Raw genomic sequence first — 23,897 nt, forward strand, 5'->3', positions numbered from 1 at the left:
GACTAGTATAGGCCTAGCACACTACTTTTGTGAAATAACTGTTTTATTATTTTTTAAGTAAGATAATTTGTATTCATTTTATTATTATTATTTTTTTCAAGGAGTGCTGCAGCACCCTCAGCACCGCTACTTCCACGTCAATGCACACAATAATGCCATTATTATTGCCTGTCAGGTTAATATAATACTTTGTTTAAAACGTTTACATGCTTTGCAAAAATAACGATTTCCCCAATAATCCTGTGTACATGGACACATCTGAAAGCAGGCTACTGATGAGACATTTGATAATTGCAGAACATCGCCAAACAATATAAACGTTCTACCACAGTGACCATGTTATTTTTGCAAATACTATTTGATTCTGAGTTCAGACATATAATGTTTGTATGTGAAAACTACTTATAAGATGAATACTTTTCCGAACTCACTTAACTCACTTAATGGTGCATGCACATGCGCAGATCAAATTGACCGCTGGGACGTCAATTAACCTGTTTACATATCATAATAATTCGAAAGATTGCTCAGAAAACCAGGTGTTTTAATCGGTGTATGCTTACTTCGATTATGACCTTACACTGATTAAGATAAGCAGAGTAAGGTGTTTACACACAGCACATGCCTAATGCAATATTCGGCCTTCTGCCATAATCAGTTTAATGTCGAGTGTTTAGTGTGAATGTAAACATATTGATGCCTCCACAGTTTTTTAGATAGTGTTGACATGTTATCAATCACAGCATTTTGTAACCTACCACTTGCATGGTCTGCCATTAAATTATGGATTAAAACATGTTGTCTACAGGGGTAACCAATACAGATGCAGCAACAGTCGTGCAGTTGAAATCATTGTACATGTAGGCTTATCATTATTTGGTTTCCAAAAATGTGGTCAAGCCTATCTCAGTGGCGTGGTAGGCCACTCCTACTTTGATGGTGCATTGTGGTACTCGGGGGAATGGTTGCATACATAGTAGCCTAGAGGACTGCTTTTCGTGTAGGCTATTGATATTTTCTCATTAAATTGATGAGCTGCTGAAATCTATAATGGAAATGGTCAGTTTATCTAGATAGACAGACACATTATGTTGTTGCTACTGATTGTAGTGATGCCTTTTTTCCCCCTGATCTATAAAGTTGATGTGCAGAAACATTGTACACAGGTGGCATTTTACTGTTATTGCGTCATCATTTGGTTTCGCCTGTTAACATACCGGAGTTATTTAGCGAAAACCACATTTTACCTACTTTTCTAAAACAATTGATGTTGCATAAGGGACAGGTTTTAAGGGTTAATACCGGGTAGTGGGTATAGACTACCTGTTGCTGGACTAAGTTTAGTGAAACACATCTCTGCATAATGCTGTGTTGACTTTAATTCGTTGTGCTATATAGTGTTGTAAGTAATATAGTAACTATTTAAATTGTAGCCTACTAACCACCTAACATCCACGGCCCATGACTGTGATTAGGCTGTAGTCTACACTTTAAATCTCCGCATGAATGACATTATATTGACACAGTGGTTGTGCGTAATGCTGGTACGCAATTAAATCTCCATGGACTATAGACTGCAGACTCACCTATGGTGGTGATGACTGTGATGGCAAAGTAAAAAGATCCCGCAAATTTCCACTGAACTCCGGCCCTGTGGGGCTCGGCCTCCATAATGATGGTCTCCAGTTTGCGGTAATCGTCCTCGCTAATGTTGTATTTCCCTTGGAGACGCTTCTCCTCTGCCTCCAGCTGTTCTTTCTCCCGCATCTCGAAGTCTGACTCCAGGGCATCGAACACTGCGGCCCCGACCAGCAGGTACGTGAACGTGCAGATGATCAGGGACAATGTCCGCACGTTCTGCCGCTTCATGACCACCAGGAACCGGCGAGTGAGGGGCTCATGTCCCCTCCGATCCCCCGGGAAGGCTGCGCAGCAATCGGGAAAGCGTTGGCAGCGGCTGAAAGAGGAGGGACAGACTGGCGCGTGTTGGTGACTGTGGGTGCGATGGACAGAAGAGCAGTAGTGGAGACTGCTATGTGTGTGATCCCTGTAACAGGTCCCAAAATCCTGCTCCGGGTTCGCAGAGAGACACAGGAGACTGCTCGATCGCCGGGACCACGAGCCCTGCAGCCTAGACACTCTGCGCAAAACCTGCCCAAACCAAGTCCTCCAAGCGCGTAGTGCCATCAACAAGCAGCTGCTAGATTCCTCTGTTGTCTTCTTATCGAAAAGTCAACGTTTTTTTTACGAATTCAATTTAACACATATGGCAAAAATAATGTTCGATTATTTTTGTTGTGAATCTGTAAATGCTTGATGCGGTATTTGCTCTTCTGTCCAAATCTTCCTGGAAGATTTAAAGAGAAATGAACCGACCCAACAAGAGGTTGGATGCGGGTGAAGCATACGCTATTTTTGCATTTGCTCCCAGTAAGTTTCAGTCAGCAGCAACCTGTTCATCTCGCTACCTCATCTTAAGTGTCAGGCTATTTTTAACAACGAACAATCCCCCCCATTTGTACATAACCAATTGACTGTGTGGAATCCAGAAATACAGCTCAGAAATATAAGACATCGCCAGAAGTCATTTCCATTTGATTCACAATGTGTTGTGCTGAGTCCTCGATAAGATACACGAGGAGAGGAACACACAGCGCAGGATCCGGGAGGAAAAAAAGTATACTCACTCACTTGATTCGCGCTCTGGGGATCTAAACCCAGGCAAAACTCAACAAAGATCTAACACTGTGCACAGCGTAATTCCTGTCCATTGCGGAATTATTCACTACCGATTCCTTTCCTCATATCGGATCATATTGCCATGAATTATGGTAAAGATAAAACTATCCCAAAACGGTGACTGGAAGGGACACTCGTCATCAATAAATCTACATTAACTACAGGTTTCATTTCAAATGTTCCCTTCTTAGAATAGTGCCGTGGGGTTCTGCCTCAGGACAAACGTGCATTGTCACTGTATAACCTTCTCTAGAAACCCGGAGCAGGCAAACACGAAATACCGGTATAGCCTGGTGCATGTCTTTTGTTAGGCGCGTGGTGACTACCGGCTCAGCTGCGCCCACCAAGAGCTCCCCAGGCCGGAGCTGATTTCTCCGCGGGCTTCCAATTAACTGGAGTTAAATTATAAAAAGTTTCGGGTTTTCCTCGTTAGTAGAAGTTACTCGAGGCCATCAATTAACGCTAGAGAGAGAGAGAGAAGCACTTTGATGATGAAGCTGAACACTGCGTGTCCTCACAGGCTACGGATGCTGAGTGTGTGGAATCTCCTGTCAGAAGTGTGGCAGGCTATTTAATTTAAGAGACCGTTGAGATCTGATTCTCCATCTATTGTATTTTAGGACGTTCTATTTTAAGACATTCTAATTGTTGAACATGTTTACTTAAAGCCGTCTTCCTCCCGAGGGGCATATCTTAATACTCTCCCAGGTCACCCCTTCTCCTCACACCCCTCCTGCAGCGACCACTCCCACTCATTATCAACACGAGATTACTTCCAAACACATGACCAACTCACATATAGTGCCTTCGGAAAGTATTAAGACACCTGGACTTTTGTTACGTTACAGCCTTATACTTTTTTCTCTCGTCAATCTACACACAATGCCACATAATGACAAAGCGAAAATAGGTTTTTAGAAATGTTATCAAATTTATTTCAATAAAAAACAAAACAGCTTATTTACATAAGTATTCAGACCCATTGCTATTAGACATTGAGCTCAGGTTGCATCCTGTTTCCATTGATCAACCTTGAGATGTTTTTACAACTTTATTGGAGTCCACCTGTGGTAAATTCAATTATTTGGACATGATTTGGAAAGGCACATACCTGTCTATAAGGTCCCACAGTTGACAGTACATGTCAAAGCAAAAACCAAGCCATGAGGTCGAAGGAATTGTCCGTGGAGCTCCAAGACAGGATTGTGTCGAGGCACAGATCTGGGGAGGGGTACCAACACTTTGATGCAGCATTGAAGGTCCCCAAGAACACAATGGCCTCCATCATTCTTAAATGGAAGAAGTTTGGAACCACAAAGACTCATCCTAGAGCTGGCCACCTGGCCAAACTGAGCATACGGAGAAGAACGGCCTTGGTCAGTGAGGTGACCAAGAACCCAATGGTCACTCTGATAGAGCTCCAGAGTTCCTCTGTGAGATGGGAGAACCTTCCAGAAGGACAACCAGCTCTGCAGCACTCCACCAATCAGGCATTTTTATGGGTTGGGTCACGTCTGGAGGAAACCCGGCACCATCCCTACGGTGATGCATGGAGGTGGCAGGATCATGCAGTGGGGATGTTTTTCAGTGGCAGGGACTGGGAGACTAGTCAGGATCGAGAGAAAGATTAACGGAACAAAGTACAGAGAGTTCCTCAATGAAAATCTGCTCCGGAGGGCTCAGGACCTCAGACTTGGGCGAAAGTTCACCTTCCAACAGGACAATGACCCTAAGCATATAGCCATCCAACCTGACAGAGCTTGAGAGGATCTGCAGAGAAGAATGAGAGAAACTCCCCTAATACAGGTGTGCCAAGCTTGTAGCGTGATGATCAAGAAGACTAGAGGCTGTAATCACTGCCAAAGATGCTTCAACAAAGTACTGAGTAAAGGGTCTGAATACTTTTGTAAATGACATATTTCAGTTTTTTCTTTTTAATAAATGTGCACTAATGTCAGAACTGTTTTTGCTTTGTCATTATGTTGTATTGGTGTAGATTGATGAGGGAAAAAAGTAATTTAATCCATTTTAGAATAAGGCTGTTTATTTAACCAGGAAGGGCTCATTGAGATTTAAAATCTCTTTTTCAAGAGCATCCTGGCCAAGATAGGCAGCACCAAGTCTTTACAAAAATTACAGACAAACAACATGAAAAACTACAAGTAATCTAGTAAAAACCATAGAATTCACAAGAGTAAAACAAAATCAAAAACAGCTAATTAAAAACATTGACAGGTCAGGGAATCAGTCTCAAGATCATTCATCAGTGATTTAAAAATACCAATCGGGACAAGTTCTTCCAGTTTAAAAGTATTTTGTAAAAGGCATTCCAAGACGATGGCGCAGAGCACATAAAAGCCCTTTTACCAAATTCAGTTTGGACATTTGGAACAGTCAGCAGGATAAAGTCCAGCGAACGAAGAGAGTACCCACCACATTTCTGAACAATAAAAATGCCAAAATAAAAAGGTAGTAAATCCAAAATGGCTTTGTAAATAAAAGTATACCAGTGACTGTGCCTATGAATTACTAGAGAAGGCCAGCCAACCCTGGTATACAAAGTGCAGTGGTGCGTAAGGGATTTGCAGTTTAAAATAAATCTCACAGTGCCATGGTAAAGGGTGTCAATTGATCTCAAACACTGAGCGGAAGCATTCATATATAAAATATCCCCATAGTCTAGTAAAGGCATAAATGTAGCTGGTACTAGCCTCCTTCTGGCTTCAACAGAAAAACAGGCCTTATTCCTAAAATAAAATCCCAATTTCAGCTTCAATTTATTTGTTATTTATTCGCATTTTAAAAGAGAGGCCATCAATTAATTAAATTCCAAGATATTTGTATGAGGTTACAACCTCAATCTCCTTGCCCTGACAGGTAGTAATAGGTGAAAGGTTCAGAGGTCTATTTCTTGCTTTAGAAAACACCATTTGTTTAGTTTTGTCAGTATTGAGGATAAGCTTCAATTGACACAAGGTATGTTGAACAGTATAAAAAGCAGTTTGCAAGTTCTGGGAAGCTTTTGTAAGAGCACAACAGTAAATAACAGTATCATCAGCATAAAAATGAAGTTGCGAATTTTGGACATTTTTGTCTAAATCATTTATATAAATAGTGAATAAGAGAGGACCAGGTACAGAGCTTTGGGGCACACCATTAAAGACAGACAATTTAACAGACATAAGCCCATCAAATTGAGTGCACTGAGTTCTATCAGACAGAGAGTTAGCAAACCATGCAACTGCATGCTCTGAAAGACCTACACTCGACAATCTCTGCCTTAGTATAGCATGATCAACTGTATCAAAAGCCTTAGAGAGATCAATAAAGAGTGAGACACAGTGCTGTTTTTTGTCAAGGGCTTCAGTGATATCATTTACAACCTTCATGGCTGCTGTAATTGTGCTATGGTTCTTCCTGAAGCCCAATTGGTACATTAATAAAATAGAGTGAGTAAATAAAAACTAATTTAGCTGTTCACTCACAAGGGTTTCAAGTATTTTCACCAGGGGTGACAGCTTTGAGATTGGCCTATAATTATTTAAAAGAGTTGGATCTCCCCCTTTTAAAAGTGGTAGGACAAATGCTGATTTCCAGATCTTTGGAATTTCATTACATTCCAGGGTTAGATTGAACAGATATGTAAGTGGTTCAGCTATGAAATCAGCTGCCAGATTTAAAAAGCAGGGATCCAAAAGATCAAGACCTGCAGGCTTTCTCTGATCTAAGGATTTCAGGGCGTTATGTACCACCTGCACCGAGAATGGCAAAAAGCTAAAAGTTTGACCAGCTCTCACTGGTTCATCCACACAGGGTTGTACAGAGACAGAGGACACTGAATCAAACAACCTACCAGAAGATACAAAGTGCTCATTGAAACAATTCAGTTTTGTCATATACAGCAACAGAGTCCTTCAAAACACATGACGGTAATTCAGTAACATTACTGTTACCAGATATAGACTTAATAGCCTTCCAAAACATTCTAGGGTCTGTAACGATTGTCGTCGGGAGAAGGAGAAGAGGACCAGGTGCAGCGTGGTAAGTATTCATAATACATTTGATAAATACGAATACTTGAACAAAAAACAACAACACGACAAATGAACAGTTCTGCAAGGTGCAATACACACAAAACAGAAAACAACTACCCACAACCCATAGTGGGAAAACAGGCTGCATAAGTATGGTTCTCAATCAGAGACAACGATTGACAGCTGCCTCTGATTGGGAACCATACCAGGCCAAACACATAGAAATCTAACACACAGAACAAAACATAGAATGCCCACCCCAACTCACGCCCTGACCAAACTAACACTAGAGACATAAAAATAGGAACTAAGGTCAGGACGTGACAGGGTCATTCAGGTTATCAGTGGTAACATACATAAAATATTCAGACTTGGCCTTGGTCAAAAATAAGCCAATCAGCATCAGAACATGATTTCCTTGCTTTAGCCCAGGCTAGATTACGGTTGTGAATAATACAAGACAGCTCAGAAGAAAACCATGGATTAACCCGCCCTTTAACCCTGAACCTGCGGAATGGGGCATGTTTGTTTACTATTTGGAAAAACCATCATGAAAGAATTTCCAGGCAGTTTCCACATCAGGGATAAACTCAATCTGCTCCAGTCAAAATAAAACAAATCATGAAAGAAAGCCTGCTCATTAAAACACTTCAAATTTCTCTTACGAATAAAACGTGGGTTTGTTTTAGGAACCTTAGTATTTCCAACAGCAACAACAGCACAATGGTCACTTAAATTATTACAAAAACACCAAATGCAGAATATTTATGTGGAACATTTGTCAATATCAAATAAATCAGGGTAGATTGATCTGGGCATTTAAGATTTGGGTGAGTGGGTGAGTTAATCAACTGGGTAAGATTACAAAACATTTGATAGAATTACAAAACATTTTTAAATCATCAGACACCGGCTTAACAGCCAATTGTGTAATGAACAACACAAATTATAACAACATTGAGAGGCCATGGCGAACTGATCATTCTAAGGGGTAGATGTGCCCATCGACCCATGCCTCTCACAAACTCCTCTTTATCCAACAAAATAGATGACTAAACCTGTATATGATTTAAAACTGTGGAAATCTTTTCAATATTAATGATCTTCAGGATCTACACAGGATTACAGTTTTTACATATTCTCAGGGTCAATATTTTGGCATATTTTTGTCGTTGTTGCTATACTCTGGTCTGATGTCAGTTTTATTTGTATGGAGGACATAACTCAGCACGCACCCAACCCGCTCACTCTAATCAAGGGCATGTCGTGCCAATCCTTCAATAGACTCTGACTCTATAATTTAGTCTTTTGACTCTTGAGGGAAGTGTGAACTTAAAATCCCCTTGAACTTTACAATAGCATACTTGAATATGCTCAACTGTCAGTTCTCTGCCTTCTACTTCCCCCACCACAGATACGATGTCATAACCCCAAAGGCCTCCTCTTCACAGCTGGTATTTAAGACACTCCATCCTCATTTCCCCATTTGACCTTTAGACCCTTTGGGCCATTCGTCTATGCCAACTAGGGTAACTATGGTGACCCAAAGGGTTCATAGGGAAAACGCATCCCTAAGGAAGGCTCACATTAGCTCATTTTAACCATGCCTAATTGGAAAACAAAACCTTGTCCTCTCTGAGAAGGGTCATACTGGCTATTAGTCTATACCAGGTGGCCAACCCTCCTTCTGGAGAGATACTGGGTATGCAGGGGTTTGATCTAGCCCTTCTCCAACACATAGCTCCCCAGGAAGAGAGTAACTGGCCACCCCCTGGTTTATTTCTACCATCGTTTGAGACTTGCTGGCATGAAAACGATCAATGAGTATCTCCAAGTTTATTAAGTGAAGTTCCCTTTACAGTGTAATTAGCCCAGAGTGCTTTCTATTGTAAGTTACTGATGGGTAGCACAACTATCTGTCCTAAACCTCTCCCTCAACATCAACAAAAACGAAGGAGCTGATCATGGACTATAGGAGACAGCAGAGAGAGCACGCCCCCATCCACCTTTTCAGGGCTGCAGGGGAGAGGGTCAAAAGCATCAAGTTCCTCGGCCTGCGCATCACTGACAACCTGAAATGGTCCTTTCACACAGACAGTGTGGTGAAGAAGGAGCATCAGCGTCTCTTCAACCTCAGGAGGCTGAAGAAATTGGTCTTGGCCCTCACAAACTTCTACAGATGCACCATTGAGAGCCTCCTGTCGGGCTGTATCACCACCGGGTACAGCAATTGCACCATCCGGAACCGCAGGGCTCTCCATAGAGTGTAGCGGTCAGCCCAATGCATCACAAGGGGCACAATGCCCGCCCTCCAGGACATCTAGAGCACCCGGTGTGACAGGAAGGCCGAGAAGATCATCAAGGACCTTAGGCACTCGAGCCACGGCCTGTTCACCCTGCTACCATCTAAAAGTACAGGCGCATCAAAGCTGGGACCGAGAGAATGATAAACAGCTTATATCTCCAGTCCATCAGACTGTTAAACAGTCACCACTAGCCGGCCTCAGTCCAGTACCCTGCACTGAACCTAAGTCGCTGTTACTAGCAGGCTACCACCCGGTACTCTATCCTGCACCTTAGAGACCGCTGCCCTATGTACATAATCATTGAACACTGGTCACTTTAATAATGTTTACATACTGTTTTACTCACTTTATATGTATATAAACTATTCTAGTCATGGCTCATCCTATATAAATACTGCAATACAAACATTTTCTATTCACATACTGCCCATACTGTCTATACACACCATTATATACACTGAGTGTACAAAACATTAAGAACACATGCTCTTTTTATGACATAGACTGACCAAGGGAATCCAGGTGAAAGCTATGATCCCTTATTGATGTCAGTTGTTAAATCCACCTCAATCAGTGTAGATGAAGGGGAGGAGTCAGGTTAAAGAAGTATTTTTAAGCCTTGATACAATTGAGACAGGGATTGTGTATGTGAGCCATTCAGAGGGTGAACGAGCAAGACAAAATATTTAAGTGCCTTTGAACGGGGTATGGTAGTTTTATTTATATTTTATTTCAACTTTATTTAACTAGGCAAATCAGTTGAGAACAAATTCTTATTTACAATGACGGCCTACCAAAAGGCAAAAGGCCTCCTGTGGGGACGGGGGCTGGGATTTCAAAAAATAATAATAATATAGGACAAAACACACATCACAGCGAGACACCACAACACTACCTAAATAGTGACCTAAGACAACAAAATAGCATGGCAGCAACACAGGAAAACACAGCATGGTAGCAACACAACATGGCAGCAGCACAAAACATGGTAGAAACATTATTGGGCACATACAACACGAAGGGCAGGAAGATAGAGACAACAAAAGGTACCAGGCGCACTGGTTTCTATCAAGAACTGCTACCCTGCTGGGGTTTTCATGCTCAACAGATTCCTGTGTGTATCAAGAATGGTTCACCACCGAAGGACATCCAGCCAACTTGACACAACTGTGGGAAGCATTGGAGTCAATATGGGTTCAACCCTAACACTAGCCTCAACCAAAATCTAACCCTAGCTTCATGTCCACAGTCCAGTTCCATCCTAACCCTAGCTTCATGTCCACAGTCCAGTTCCATTCTAACCCTAGCTTCATGTCCACAGTCCAGTCCCATCCTAACCCTAGCTTCATGTCCACAGTCCAGTCCCATCCTAACCCTAGCTTCATGTCCACAGTCCAGTCCCATCCTAACTCTAGCTTCATGTCCACAGTCCAGTCCCATCCTAACCCTAGCTTCATGTCCACAGTCCAGTCCCATCCTAACCCTAGCTTCATGTCTACAGTCCAGTTCAATCCTAACCCTAGCTTCATGTCTACAGTCCAGTTCAAGCCTAAACCTAGCTTCATGTCCACAGTCCAGTTCAATCCTAACCCTAGCTTCATGTCCACAGTCCAGTCCCATCCTAACTCTAGCTTCATGTCCACAGTCCAGTCCCATCCTAACCCTAGCTTCATGTCCACAGTCCAGTTCCATCCTAACCCTAGCTTCATGCCCACAGTCCAGTTCAAGCCTAACCCTAGCTTCATGTCCACAGTCCAGTTCCATCCTAACCCTAGCTTCATGTCCACAGTCCAGTTCCATCCTAACCCTAGCTTCATGTCCACAGTCCAGTTCAATCCTAACCCTAGCTTCATGTCCACAGTCCAGTTCCATTCTAACCCTAGCTTCATGTCCAGTTCCATCCTAACCCTAGCTTCATGTCCAGTTCCATTCTAACCCTAGCTTCATGTCCAGTTCAATCCTAACCCTAGCTTCATGTCCACAGTCCAGTTCCATTCTAACCCTAGCTTCATGTCCAGTTCCATCCTAACCCTAGCTTCATGTCCAGTTCCATTCTAACCCTAGCTTCATGTCCAGTTCCATCCTAACCCTAGCTTCATGTCCACAGTCCAGTTCCATTCTAACCCTAGCTTCATGTCCACAGTCCAGTCCCATCCTAACCCTAGCTTCATGTCCACAGTCCAGTTCCATTCTAACCCTAGCTTCATGTCTACAGTCCAGTTCAATACTAACCCTAGCTTCATGTCCACAGTCCAGTTCAATCCTAACCCTAGCTTCATGTCCACAGTCCAGTTCCATTCTAACCCTAGCTTCATGTCCACAGTCCAGTTCCTCCTAACCCTAGCTTCATGTCCACAGTCCAGTTCCATTCTAACCCTAGCTTCATGTCCACAGTCCAGTTCCATTCTAACCCTAGCTTCATGTCCACAGTCCAGTTCCATTCTAACCCTAGCTTCATGTCCAGTTCCATCCTAACCCTAGCATCATGTCCACAGTCCAGTTCCATCCTAACCCTAGCTTCATGTCCAGTTCCATTCTAACCCTAGCTTCATGTCCACAGCCCAGTCCCATCCTAACCCTAGCTTCATGTCCACAGTCCAGTTCCATTCTAACCCTAGCTTCATGTCTACAGTCCAGTTCAATACTAACCCTAGCTTCATGTCCACAGTCCAGTTCAATCCTAACCCTAGCTTCATGTCCACAGTCCAGTTCATCCTAACCCTAGCTTCATGTCCACAGTCCAGTTCCATTCTAACCCTAGCTTCATGTCCAGTCCAGTTCAATCCTAACCCTAGCTTCATGTCCACAGTCCAGTTCAAACCTAACCCTAGCTTCATGTCCACAGTCCAGTTCCATCCTAACCCTAGCTTCATGTCCAGTTCCATCCTAACCCTAGCTTCATGTCCACAGTCCAGTCCCATCCTAACCCTAGCTTCATGTCCACAGTCCAGTTCCATTCTAACCCTAGCTTTATGTCTACAGTCCAGTTCAATACTAACCCTAGCTTCATGTCCACAGTCCAGTTCAATCCTAACCCTAGCTTCATGTCCAGAGTCCAGTTCATCCTAACCCTAGCTTCATGTCCACAGTCCAGTTCCATTCTAACCCTAGCTTCATGTCTACAGTCCAGTTCAATCCTAACCCTAGCTTCATGTCCACAGTCCAGTTCAAACCTAACCCTAGCTTCATGTCCACAGTCCAGTTCCATCCTAACCCTAGCTTCATGTCCACAGTCCAGTTCCATTCTAACCCTAGCTTCATGTCCACAGTCCAGTTCCCTCCTAACCCTAGCTTCATGTCCACAGTCCAGTTCCATTCTAACCCTAGCTTCATGTCCACAGTCCAGTTCCATTCTAACCCTAGCTTCATGTCCAGTTCCATCCTAACCCTAGCATCATGTCCACAGTCCAGTTCCATCCTAACCCTAGCTTCATGTCCAGTTCCATTCTAACCCTAGCTTCATGTCCAGTTCCATTCTAACCTTAGTTTCATGTCCAGTTCCATTCTAACCCTAGCTTCATGTCCAGTTCCATCCTAACGCTAGCATCATGTCCACAGTCCAGTTCCATCCTACTAGCTTCATGTCCAGTTCCATCCTAACCCTAGCTTCATGTCCAGTTCCATCCTAACCCTAGCTTCATGTCCAGTTCCATTCTAACCCTAGCTTCATGTCCAGTTCCATTCTAACCCTAGCTTCATGTCCACAGTCCAGTTCCCTCCTAACCCTAGCTTCATGTCCACAGTCCAGTTCCATTCTAACCCTAGCTTCATGTCCACAGTCCAGTTCCATTCTAACCCTAGCTTCATGTCCACAGTCCAGTTCCATCCTAACCCTAGCTTCATGTCCAGTTCCATCCTAACCCTAGCTTCATGTCCAGTTCCATCCTAACCCTAGCTTCATGTCCAGTTCCATCCTAACCCTAGCATCATGTCCACAGTCCAGTTCCATCCTAACCCTAGCTTCATGTCCAGTTCCATCCTAACCCTAGCTTCATGTCCAGTTCCATCCTAACCCTAGCTTCATGTCCAGTTCCATTCTAACCCTAGCTTCATGTCCAATTCCATCCTGACCCTAGCTTCATGTCCAGTTCCATCCTAACCCTAGCTTCATGTCCAGTTCCATTCTAACCCTAACTTCATGTCCAGTTCCATTCTAACCCTAGCTACATGTCCAGTTCCATTCTAACCCTAGCTTCATGTCCAGTCCAGTTCCATCCTAACCCTAGCTTCATGTCCAGTTCCATTCTAACCCTAGCTTCATGTCCAGTTCCATTCTAACCCTAGCTTCATGTCCAGTTCCATTCTAACCCTAGCATCATGTCCACAGTCCAGTTCCATCCTAACCCTAGCATCATGTCCACAGTCCAGTTCCATCCTAACCCTAGCTTCATGTCCAGTTCCATTCTAACCCTAGCTTCATGTCCAGTTCCATTCTAACCCTACCTTCATGTCCAGTTCCATTCTAACCCTAGCATCATGTCCACAGTCCAGTTCCATCCTAACCCTAGCTTCATGTCCAGTTCCATTCTAACCCTAGCTTCATGTCCAGTTCCATTCTAACCCTAGCTTCATGTCCAGTTCCATTCTAACCCTAGCATCATGTCCACAGTCCAGTTCCATCCTAACCCTAGCTTCATGTACACAGTCCAGTTCAATCCTAACCCTAGCTTCATGTCCACAGTCCAGTTCATCCTAACCCTAGCTTCATGTCCACAGTCCAGTACCATTCTAACCCTAGCTTCATGTCTACAGTCCAGTTCAATCCTAACCCTAGCTTCATGTCCACAGTCCAGTTCAAACCTAACCCTAGCTTCATGTCCACAGTCCAGTTCCATCCTAACCCTAGCTTCATGTCCACAGTCCAGTTCCATTCTAACCCTAGCTTCATGTCCACAGTCCAGTTCCCTCCTAACCCTAGCTTCATGTCCACAGTCCAGTTCCATTCTAACCCTAGCTTCATGTCCACAGTCCAGTTCCATTCTAACCCTAGCTTCATGTCCACAGTCCAGTTCCATTCTAACCCTAGCTTCATGTCCAGTTCCATCCTAACCCTAGCATCATGTCCACAGTCCAGTTCCATCCTAACCCTAGCTTCATGTCCAGTTCCATTCTAACCCTAGCTTCATGTCCAGTTCCATTCTAACCTTAGTTTCATGTCCAGTTCCATTCTAACCCTAGCTTCATGTCCAGTTCCATCCTAACGCTAGCATCATGTCCACAGTCCAGTTCCATCCTAACCCTAGCTTCATGTCCAGTTCCATCCTAACCCTAGCTTCATGTCCAGTTCCATCCTAACCCTAGCTTCATGTCCAGTTCCATTCTAACCCTAGCTTCATGTCCAGTTCCATTCTAACCCTAGCTTCATGTCCACAGTCCAGTTCCCTCCTAACCCTAGCTTCATGTCCACAGTCCAGTTCCATTCTAACCCTAGCCTCATGTCCACAGTCCAGTTCCATTCTAACCCTAGCTTCATGTCCACAGTCCAGTTCCATCCTAACCCTAGCTTCATGTCCAGTTCCATCCTAACCCTAGCTTCATGTCCAGTTCCATCCTAACCCTAGCTTCATGTCCAGTTCCATCCTAACCCTAGCATCATGTCCACAGTCCAGTTCCATCCTAACCCTAGCTTCATGTCCAGTTCCATCCTAACCCTAGCTTCATGTCCAGTTCCATCCTAACCCTAGCTTCATGTCCAGTTCCATTCTAACCCTAGCTTCATGTCCAATTCCATCCTGACCCTAGCTTCATGTCCAGTTCCATCCTAACCCTAGCTTCATGTCCAGTTCCATTCTAACCCTAACTTCATGTCCAGTTCCATTCTAACCCTAGCTACATGTCCAGTTCCATTCTAACCCTAGCTTCATGTCCACAGTCCAGTTCCATCCTAACCCTAGCTTCATGTCCAGTTCCATTCTAACCCTAGCTTCATGTCCAGTTCCATTCTAACCCTAGCTTCATGTCCAGTTCCATTCTAACCCTAGCATCATGTCCACAGTCCAGTTCCATCCTAACCCTAGCATCATGTCCACAGTCCAGTTCCATCCTAACCCTAGCTTCATGTCCAGTTCCATTCTAACCCTAGCTTCATGTCCAGTTCCATTCTAACCCTACCTTCATGTCCAGTTCCATTCTAACCCTAGCATCATGTCCACAGTCCAGTTCCATCCTAACCCTAGCTTCATGTCCAGTTCCATTCTAACCCTAGCTTCATGTCCAGTTCCATTCTAACCCTAGCTTCATGTCCAGTTCCATTCTAACCCTAGCATCATGTCCACAGTCCAGTTCCATCCTAACCCTAGCTTCATGTACACAGTCCAGTTCAATCCTAACCCTAGCTTCATGTCCACAGTCCAGTTCATCCTAACCCTAGCTTCATGTCCACAGTCCAGTACCATTCTAACCCTAGCTTCATGTCTACAGTCCAGTTCAATCCTAACCCTAGCTTCATGTCCACAGTCCAGTTCAAACCTAACCCTAGCTTCATGTCCACAGTCCAGTTCCATCCTAACCCTAGCTTCATGTCCACAGTCCAGTTCCATTCTAACCCTAGCTTCATGTCCACAGTCCAGTTCCCTCCTAACCCTAGCTTCATGTCCACAGTCCAGTTCCATTCTAACCCTAGCTTCATGTCCACAGTCCAGTTCCATTCTAACCCTAGCTTCATGTCCACAGTCCAGTTCCATTCTAACCCTAGCTTCATGTCCAGTTCCATCCTAACCCTAGCATCATGTCCACAGTCCAGTTCCATCCTAACCCTAGCTTCATGTCCAGTTCCATTCTAACCCTAGCTTCATGTCCAGTTCCATTCTAACCTTAGTTTCATGTCAGTTCCATTCTAACCCTAGCTTCATGTCCAGTTCCATCCTAACGCTAGCATCATGTCCACAGTCCAGTTCCATCCTAACCCTAGCTTCATGTCCAGTTCCATCCTAACCCTAGCTTCATGTCCAGTTCCATCCTAACCCTAGCTTCATGTCCAGTTCCATTCTAACCCTAGCTTCATGTCCACAGTCCAGTTCCCTCCTAACCCTAGCTTCATGTCCAGTTCCATCCTAACCCTAGCTTCATGTCCAGTTCCATCCTAACCCTAGCTTCATGTCCAGTTCCATTCTAACCCTAGCTTCATGTCCACAGTCCAGTTCCATTCTAACCCTAGCTTCATGTCCACAGTCCAGTTCCATTCTAACCCTAGCTTCATGTCCACAGTCCAGTTCCATCCTAACCCTAGCTTCATGTCCAGTTCCATCCTAACCCTAGCTTCATGTCCAGTTCCATCCTAACCCTAGCTTCATGTCCAGTTCCATCCTAACCCTAGCATCATGTCCACAGTCCAGTTCCATCCTAACCCTAGCTTCATGTCCAGTTCCATCCTAACCCTAGCTTCATGTCCAGTTCCATCCTAACCCTAGCTTCATGTCCAGTTCCATTCTAACCCTAGCTTCATGTCCAATTCCATCCTGACCCTAACTTCATGTCCAGTTCCATCCTAACCCTAGCTTCATGTCCAGTTCCATTCTAACCCTAACTTCATGTCCAGTTCCATTCTAACCCTAGCTTCATGTCCAGTTCCATTCTAACCCTAGCTTCATGTCCAGTTCCATTCAACCCTAGCTTCATGTCCAGTTCCATTCTAACCCTAGCATCATGTCCACAGTCCAGTTCCATCCTAACCCTAGCATCATGTCCACAGTCCAGTTCCATCCTAACCCTAGCTTCATGTCCAGTTCCATTCTAACCCTAGCTTCATGTCCAGTTCCATTCTAACCCTACCTTCATGTCCAGTTCCATTCTAACCCTAGCATCATGTCCACAGTCCAGTTCCATCCTAACCCTAGCTTCATGTCCAGTTCCATTCTAACCCTAGCTTCATGTCCAGTTCCATTCTAACCCTAGCTTCATGTCCAGTTCCATCCTAACCCTAGCATCATGTCCACAGTCCAGTTCCATCCTAACCCTAGCTTCATGTACACAGTCCAGTTCCATTCTAACCCTAGCTTCATGTACACAGTCCAGTTCAATACTAACCCTAGCTTCATGTACACAGTCCAGTTCCATTCTAACCCTAGCTTCATGTACACAGTCCAGTTCAATACTAACCCTAGCTTCATGTCCACAGTCCAGTTCAATCCTAACCCTAGCTTCATGTCCACAGTCCAGTTCATCCTAACCCTAGCTTCATGTCCACAGTCCAGTACCATTCTAACCCTAGCTTCATGTCTACAGTCCAGTTCAATCCTAACCCTAGCTTCATGTCCACAGTCCAGTTCAAACCTAACCCTAGCTTCATGTCCACAGTCCAGTTCAAACCTAACCCTAGCTTCATGTCCACAGTCCAGTACCATTCTAACCCTAGCTTCATGTCCACAGTCCAGTTCAAACCTAACCCTAGCTTCATGTCCACAGTCCAGTTCCATCCTAACCCTAGCTTCATGTCCACAGTCCAGTTCCATTCTAACCCTACCTTCATGTCCACAGTCCAGTTCCCTCCTAACCCTAGCTTCATGTCCACAGTCCAGTTCCATTCTAACCCTAGCTTCATGTCCACAGTCCAGTTCCATTCTAACCCTAGCTTCATGTCTACAGTCCAGTTCCATTCTAACCCTAGCTTCATGTCCAGTTCCATTCTAACCCTAGCTTCATGTCCAGTTCCATTCTAACCTTAGTTTCATGTCCAGTTCCATTCTAACCCTAGCTTCATGTCCAGTTCCATCCTAACACTAGCATCATGTCCACAGTCCAGTTCCATCCTAACCCTAGCTTCATGTCCAGTTCCATCCTAACCCTAGCTTCATGTCCAGTTCCATCCTAACCCTAGCTTCATGTCCAGTTCCATTCTAACCCTAGCTTCATGTCCACAGTCCAGTTCCATTCTAACCCTAGCTTCATGTCCACAGTCCAGTTCCATTCTAACCCTAGCTTCATGTCCACAGTCCAGTTCCATCCTAACCCTAGCTTCATGTCCAGTTCCATCCTAACCCTAGCTTCATGTCCAGTTCCATCCTAACCCTAGCTTCATGTCCAGTTCCATCCTAACCCTAGCATCATGTCCACAGTCCAGTTCCATCCTAACCCTAGCTTCATGTCCAGTTCCATCCTAACCCTAGCTTCATGTCCAGTTCCATCCTAACCCTAGCTTCAAGTCCAGTTCCATTCTAACCCTAGCTTCATGTCCAATTCCATCCTGACCCTAGCTTCATGTCCAGTTCCATCCTAACCCTAGCTTCATGTCCAGTTCCATCCTAACCCTAGCTTCATGTCCAGTTCCATCCTAACCCTAGCTTCATGTCCAGTTCCATTCTAACCCTAGCTTCATGTCCAATTCCATCCTGACCCTAGCTTCATGTCCAGTTCCATCCTAACCCTAGCATCATGTCCACAGTCCAGTTACATCCTAACCCTAGCTTCATGTCCAGTTCCATTCTAACCCTAGCATCATGTCCACAGTCCAGTTCCATCCTAACCCTAACTTCATGTCCAGTTCCATCCTAACCCTAGCTTCATGTCCAGTTCCATCCTAACCCTAGCATCATGTCCACAGTCCAGTTCCATCCTAACCCTAACTTCATGTCCAGTTCCATCCTAACCCTAACTTCATGTCCAGTTCCATTCTAACCCTAGCATCATGTCCACAGTCCAGTTCCATCCTAACCCTAACTTCATGTCCAGTTCCATCCTAACCCTAACTTCATGTCCAGTTCCATTCTAACCCTAGCATCATGTCCACAGTCCAGTTCCATCCTGACCCTAGCTTCATGTCCAGTTCCATCCTAACCCTAGCATCATGTCCACAGTCCAGTTACATCCTAACCCTAGCTTCATGTCCAGTTCCATTCTAACCCTAGCATCATGTCCACAGTCCAGTTACATCCTAACCCTAGCATCATGTCCACAGTCCAGTTCCATCCTAACCCTAACTTCATGTCCAGTTCCATCCTAACCCTAGCTTCATGTCCAGTTCCATTCTAACCCTAGCATCATGTCCACAGTCCAGTTCCATCCTAACCCTAGCTTCATGTACACAGTCCAGTTCAATCCTAACCCTAGCTTCATGTCCAGTTCCATCCTAACCCTAGCTTCATGTACACAGTCCAGTTCCATCCTAACCCTAGCTTCATGTACACAGTCCAGTTCCATCCTAACCCTAACTTCATGTCCAGTTCCATCCTAACCCTAGCTTCATGTCCAGTTCCATTCTAACCCTAGCATCATGTCCACAGTCCAGTTCCATCCTAACCCTAGCTTCATGTCCAGTTCCATTCTAACGCTAGCATCATGTCCACAGTCCAGTTCCATCCTAACCCTAGCTTCATGTCCAGTTCCATTCTAACCCTAGCTTCATGTCCAGTTCCATTCTAACCCTACCTTCATGTCCAGTTCCATTCTAACCCTAGCATCATGTCCACAGTCCAGTTACATCCTAACCCTAGCTTCATGTCCAGTTACATTCTAACCCTAGCTTCATGTCCAGTTCCATCCTAACCCTAGCTTCATGTCCAGTTCCATTCTAACCCTAGCTTCATGTCCAGTTCCATTCTAACCCTAGCATCATGTCCATAGTCCAGTTCCATCCTAACCCTAGCTTCATGTACACAGTCCAGGTCCATTCTAACCCTAGCTTCATGTACACAGTCCAGGTCCATTCTAACCCTAGCTTCATGTACACAGTCCAGGTCCATTCTAACCCTAGTACAGTATGTGCTTCAGTAACCACCCTTTTTACCATCATTTTACATTCACTGGCATGAAAACGATAAGTGAGTCCCTCCAATTTTGTGACTTGACCGTTCGGGTGGAATTAGCCCAGAGTGCTTTCTATTGGAAGTTACTGATGGGTGGCACAACTATCTGTCCTAAAATGTACAGATTAAAGCAGACATGATCGCTTCCTCTCTTTTGTCTTCCTCTGTCTCTCTTTCTTTCTCTCTCTTTCTCAATTCATTTTCAATTTAAGGTTTGTTTTTGGCCTGAGACACATATGTTTACATTGCCAAAGCAAGTGAAACAGACAATAAACAAAAGTGAAATAAACAATACTTTTTTTTACAGCAATTATTTATTTAACTAGGCAAGTCAGTTCAGAACAATTTGTTATTTACAATGATGGCCTACTCTGGCCAAACCCAGACAATGCTGGGCCAATTGTGCCCCACCCTCTGGGACTCCCAATCACAGCCAGATGTGATACAGCCTGGATTTGAACCAGGTACTGTAGTGATGCAGTGCCTTAGACCGCTGCACCACTCGAGAGCCGAGTGAACATTACACTGACAAAAGTTCCAGAAGAATAAAGACATTTCAAATCTCATGTTATGTGCAAATAATTAAGTATAAAAGTGAAAATAAATAAACACAAATATGGGTTGTATTTACAATGGTGTTTGTTCTTCACTGGTTGCTCTTTTCTTGCGGCAACAGGTCATAAATCTTGCTGCTGTGATGCACACTGTGGTTTTTCACCCAAAAGATAAGGGAGTTTATCAAAATTGGGTTTGTTTTCCAATTTTTTGTGGGTCTGTGTAATCTGAGGGAAATATACATCTCTAATATGGTCATACATTTGGCAGGAGGTCAGGAAGTGCAGCTCAGTTTCCACCTCGTTTAGTGGGCAGTGAGCACATAGCCTGTCTTCTCTTGAGAGCCAGGTCTGACTATGCTCACTGAGTCTGTACCTAGTCAAAGCTTTCCTTAAGTTTGGGTCACTCACAGTGGTCAGGTATTCTGCTTAGGGCCAAATAGCATTCTAGTTTGCTCTGTTTTTTTGTTCATTCTTTCCAATGTGTCAAGTAATTATCTTTTTGTTTTCTCATGATTTGGTTGGGTCTAATTGTGTTGCTGTCCTGGGGCTCTGTGGGGTGTGTTTGTGTTTGTGAACAGAGTCCCTGGACCAGCTTGCTTAGGGGACTCTTCTCCAGGTTAACCTCTCTGTAGGTGATGGCTTTGTTATGGAAGGTTTGGGAATCGCTTCCTTTTAGGTTGTAGAATTGAACGGCACTTTTCTGGAGTTTGAAAATTAGCGGGTAACTCCATATTTGGAGTTTTACTTTGTACATGGAGAATATTTTTGCAGAATTCTGCATGCAGTCTCAATTTGGTGTTTGTCCCATTTTGTGAATTCTTCGTTGGACCCCAGACCTCACAACCACAAAGGGCAATGGGTTCTATAACTGATTCTGATATTTTTACTTGACACACACAGTCCACACACACACACATGCACACACGCACACAAACATGCACACACACACTCTCTCACACACATATACATAAAAACACTGCACTCAGAAAGAAAGTCATCTTCCATCTGAATTCAGAAGAGAGAGGGGCTGTGGTGGGGTATATTCACTGGAAAGGAACAAAGTGTCTACACTGTAATGCATAAATCAAGTTTCAAGCCGTGCATAACTGCAACCATTTGGAGTCTGAACAGCTCCTTCAATCAACACTGTCTGGATGGTTCTGAGTGTTCTATCTATACCATCTATATATAACTCAATTTTCTCTCCTCGTCTTTCATGTCTCTGCTCTCCTCCCACCTACAGAGCTGTGTTCCTGGAGAAGAGTAAAAATAAAGTTGGATAACGGCAGCAGGCACCTACAGTACTTCAGAGGAAGTCTCCATAGTAATGACAAAGTGGATCACTAAATGAGGAGGAATATCTTACAGGCGCTCAGACAGACACAGAGGATACGTCCTAAATGGCACCCTACCTATTCCCCGGTAGTGCACTACTTTTGACCAGTACCTTATGGGCTCTATAGGGAATTGGGTGCAATTTGGGACGTCACAAAGGCATTATCCATGATGCACAGAGATTCCCAAGTAGAGATTTTGTTTAGATTGACAATGTGTAGAATAGCATTATACAGATTACTACATAATATTAGAGTATGTGGTTTAATGCAATTATCGTGATGTATTGCAGATTGTCAAATGTAAAGCCCCTGTGTGTTAAATACAATACACTGTACTACTATGGACAAATAAACTATTGTATTATGTGAAATACATGATAAATCATGCTATGTGCACATGAAAATCTTTTAACCCTCCCCCTAACAGGCCTCATTCATTTACTCATTAAAACTACATTTTTGTCAACAAACACACATCTTAAATGTTTATGTTGTTGTTGTTCTCACTGATCTGTGATCTCCTGGGGAAACGAGTGTTGATGTCTTCCTCTGATGATGGATGATAAACAGGAGAGCAATATGATGTATAATTTCTCTCTCTTCCTCTTTCTGTTCATTTCTCTCTCTCTCTCTCTCTCTCTCTCTCTCTCTCTCTCTCTCTCTCTCTCTCTCTCTCTCTCTCTCTCTCTCTCTCTCTCTCTCTCTCTCTCTCTCTCTCTCTCTCCCTCCCTCCCTCCCTCTCTCTCTTCTCTCTCTCTCTCCCTCTCTCTCCCTCTCTCTCTCTCTCTCTTCTCTCTCTCTCTCCTCTCCCTCCCTCCCTCCTCTCTCTCTCTCTCTCTCTCTCCTCTCTCTCTCTCTCTCTCTCTCTCCCTCCCTCCCTCCCTCCCTCCCTCCCTCTCTCTCTCTCTCTCTCTCTCTCTCTCTTCCTCTTTCTGTTCATTTCTCTCTCTCTCTCTCTCTCTCTCTCTCTCTCTCTCTTTCTCTCTCTCTCTCTCCCTCCCTCCCTCCCTCTCTCTCTCTCTCTCTCTCTCTCTCTCCCCTCCCTCCCTCCCTCCCTCTCTCTCTCTCTCTCTCTCTCTCCTCTCTCTCTTTCTCTCTCTCTCTCTCTCTCTCTCTTTCTCTCTCTCTCTCTCTGTCTGTATGATCTAGCACAATGCTTCTCAGGTATGTGTGTAATGCAGCATAGATTGGTGCCATCTCTCTTCTTCTCTCTTTCTCTCTCTGTCTCTCTCTCTCTCCCTCCCTCACCCCCTGTACAGTGTATCTCCCTCTCCCTCTCCCTCATCTCCCTCTGAATCTCTCTCCCTCTTCATATGTTTTGGCAGTGAACCAATTGTTTTCTCAGTAGGCATCCCAACCCAGTAGTGATTGATATGGCGGATTAACTTTCCGAGTGGCTTCTGAAATCAGTCCAGACACCACAAGAGACCCCTTGCTCCAATTACACTCACCGCAGGTTTCAGGAGACAATTAAGCAATAAGGCCAGAGGGGGTGTGGTATATTGCCAATATACCACGGCTAAGGGCTGTTCCATTGCACGACACAATGCAGAGTGCCTTGATACAGCCCTTTGCCGTGGTATATTAGCCATATACCACAAACCCCAGAAGTGCCTTATTGCTATTATAAACTGGTTACCAACGTAATTAGAGCAGTAAAAATAAATGTTTTGTCATGCCCGTGGTACAGGGTCTGATATACCACGGTTGTTAGCCAATCAGCACTCAGGGCTCGAACCACCCAGTTTATAATAATTATTCTACCATTGAATGGGTGTCTGTAGGGTTAGGGTTTCCTCTTTGTTTACTCAACTTTTCAGTCAGTGTTAACTGAACTTAACATTCTTAGTTGGCCCGAACTTAGCTCCAACTTGAGAAAACGAAGGCTAGGGTCACCCAACCTTTCAAATAGTGCTTTTAACATACACTGTTTCCAACATGCATGTTAATTTACAGAGCATTCGGATTGTAATGTGGCTCATATAGAGCATTCGGAAAGTATTCAGAATCCTTGACTTTTCCACATTTTGTTACGTTACAGCCTTATTCTAAAACTGATTAAATACATTTTTTCCCTCATCAATCTACACACAATACCCCATAATGACAAAGCAAAACAGGTTTCTAGATATTTTTGCTAATTTAAAATTAAAATACAGCTGAAATATGACATTTGCATTAGTAT

General features: G+C 44.1%; 1 protein-coding gene across 1 annotated transcript in view; it reads right to left on the minus strand.

Annotated features, from left to right (window-relative positions):
* Nucleotides 1-2,945, minus strand: part of LOC112229321 (potassium channel subfamily K member 9) — a 40,427-nt gene extending 37,482 nt beyond the window's left edge. Inside the window, exon 1 of the mRNA XM_042310265.1 lies at nucleotides 1,587-2,945. Coding sequence (XP_042166199.1) covers nucleotides 1,587-2,187 — 601 coding nt within the window. The 5' untranslated portion in view covers nucleotides 2,188-2,945. The remainder of the gene's footprint in view (nucleotides 1-1,586) is intronic.
* Nucleotides 2,946-23,897: the final 20,952 nt, after the last annotated feature.

Source organism: Oncorhynchus tshawytscha, linkage group LG31 (assembly GCF_018296145.1).
Source record: "Oncorhynchus tshawytscha isolate Ot180627B linkage group LG31, Otsh_v2.0, whole genome shotgun sequence".
NCBI classification, from domain to species: Eukaryota; Metazoa; Chordata; class Actinopteri; order Salmoniformes; family Salmonidae; genus Oncorhynchus; species Oncorhynchus tshawytscha.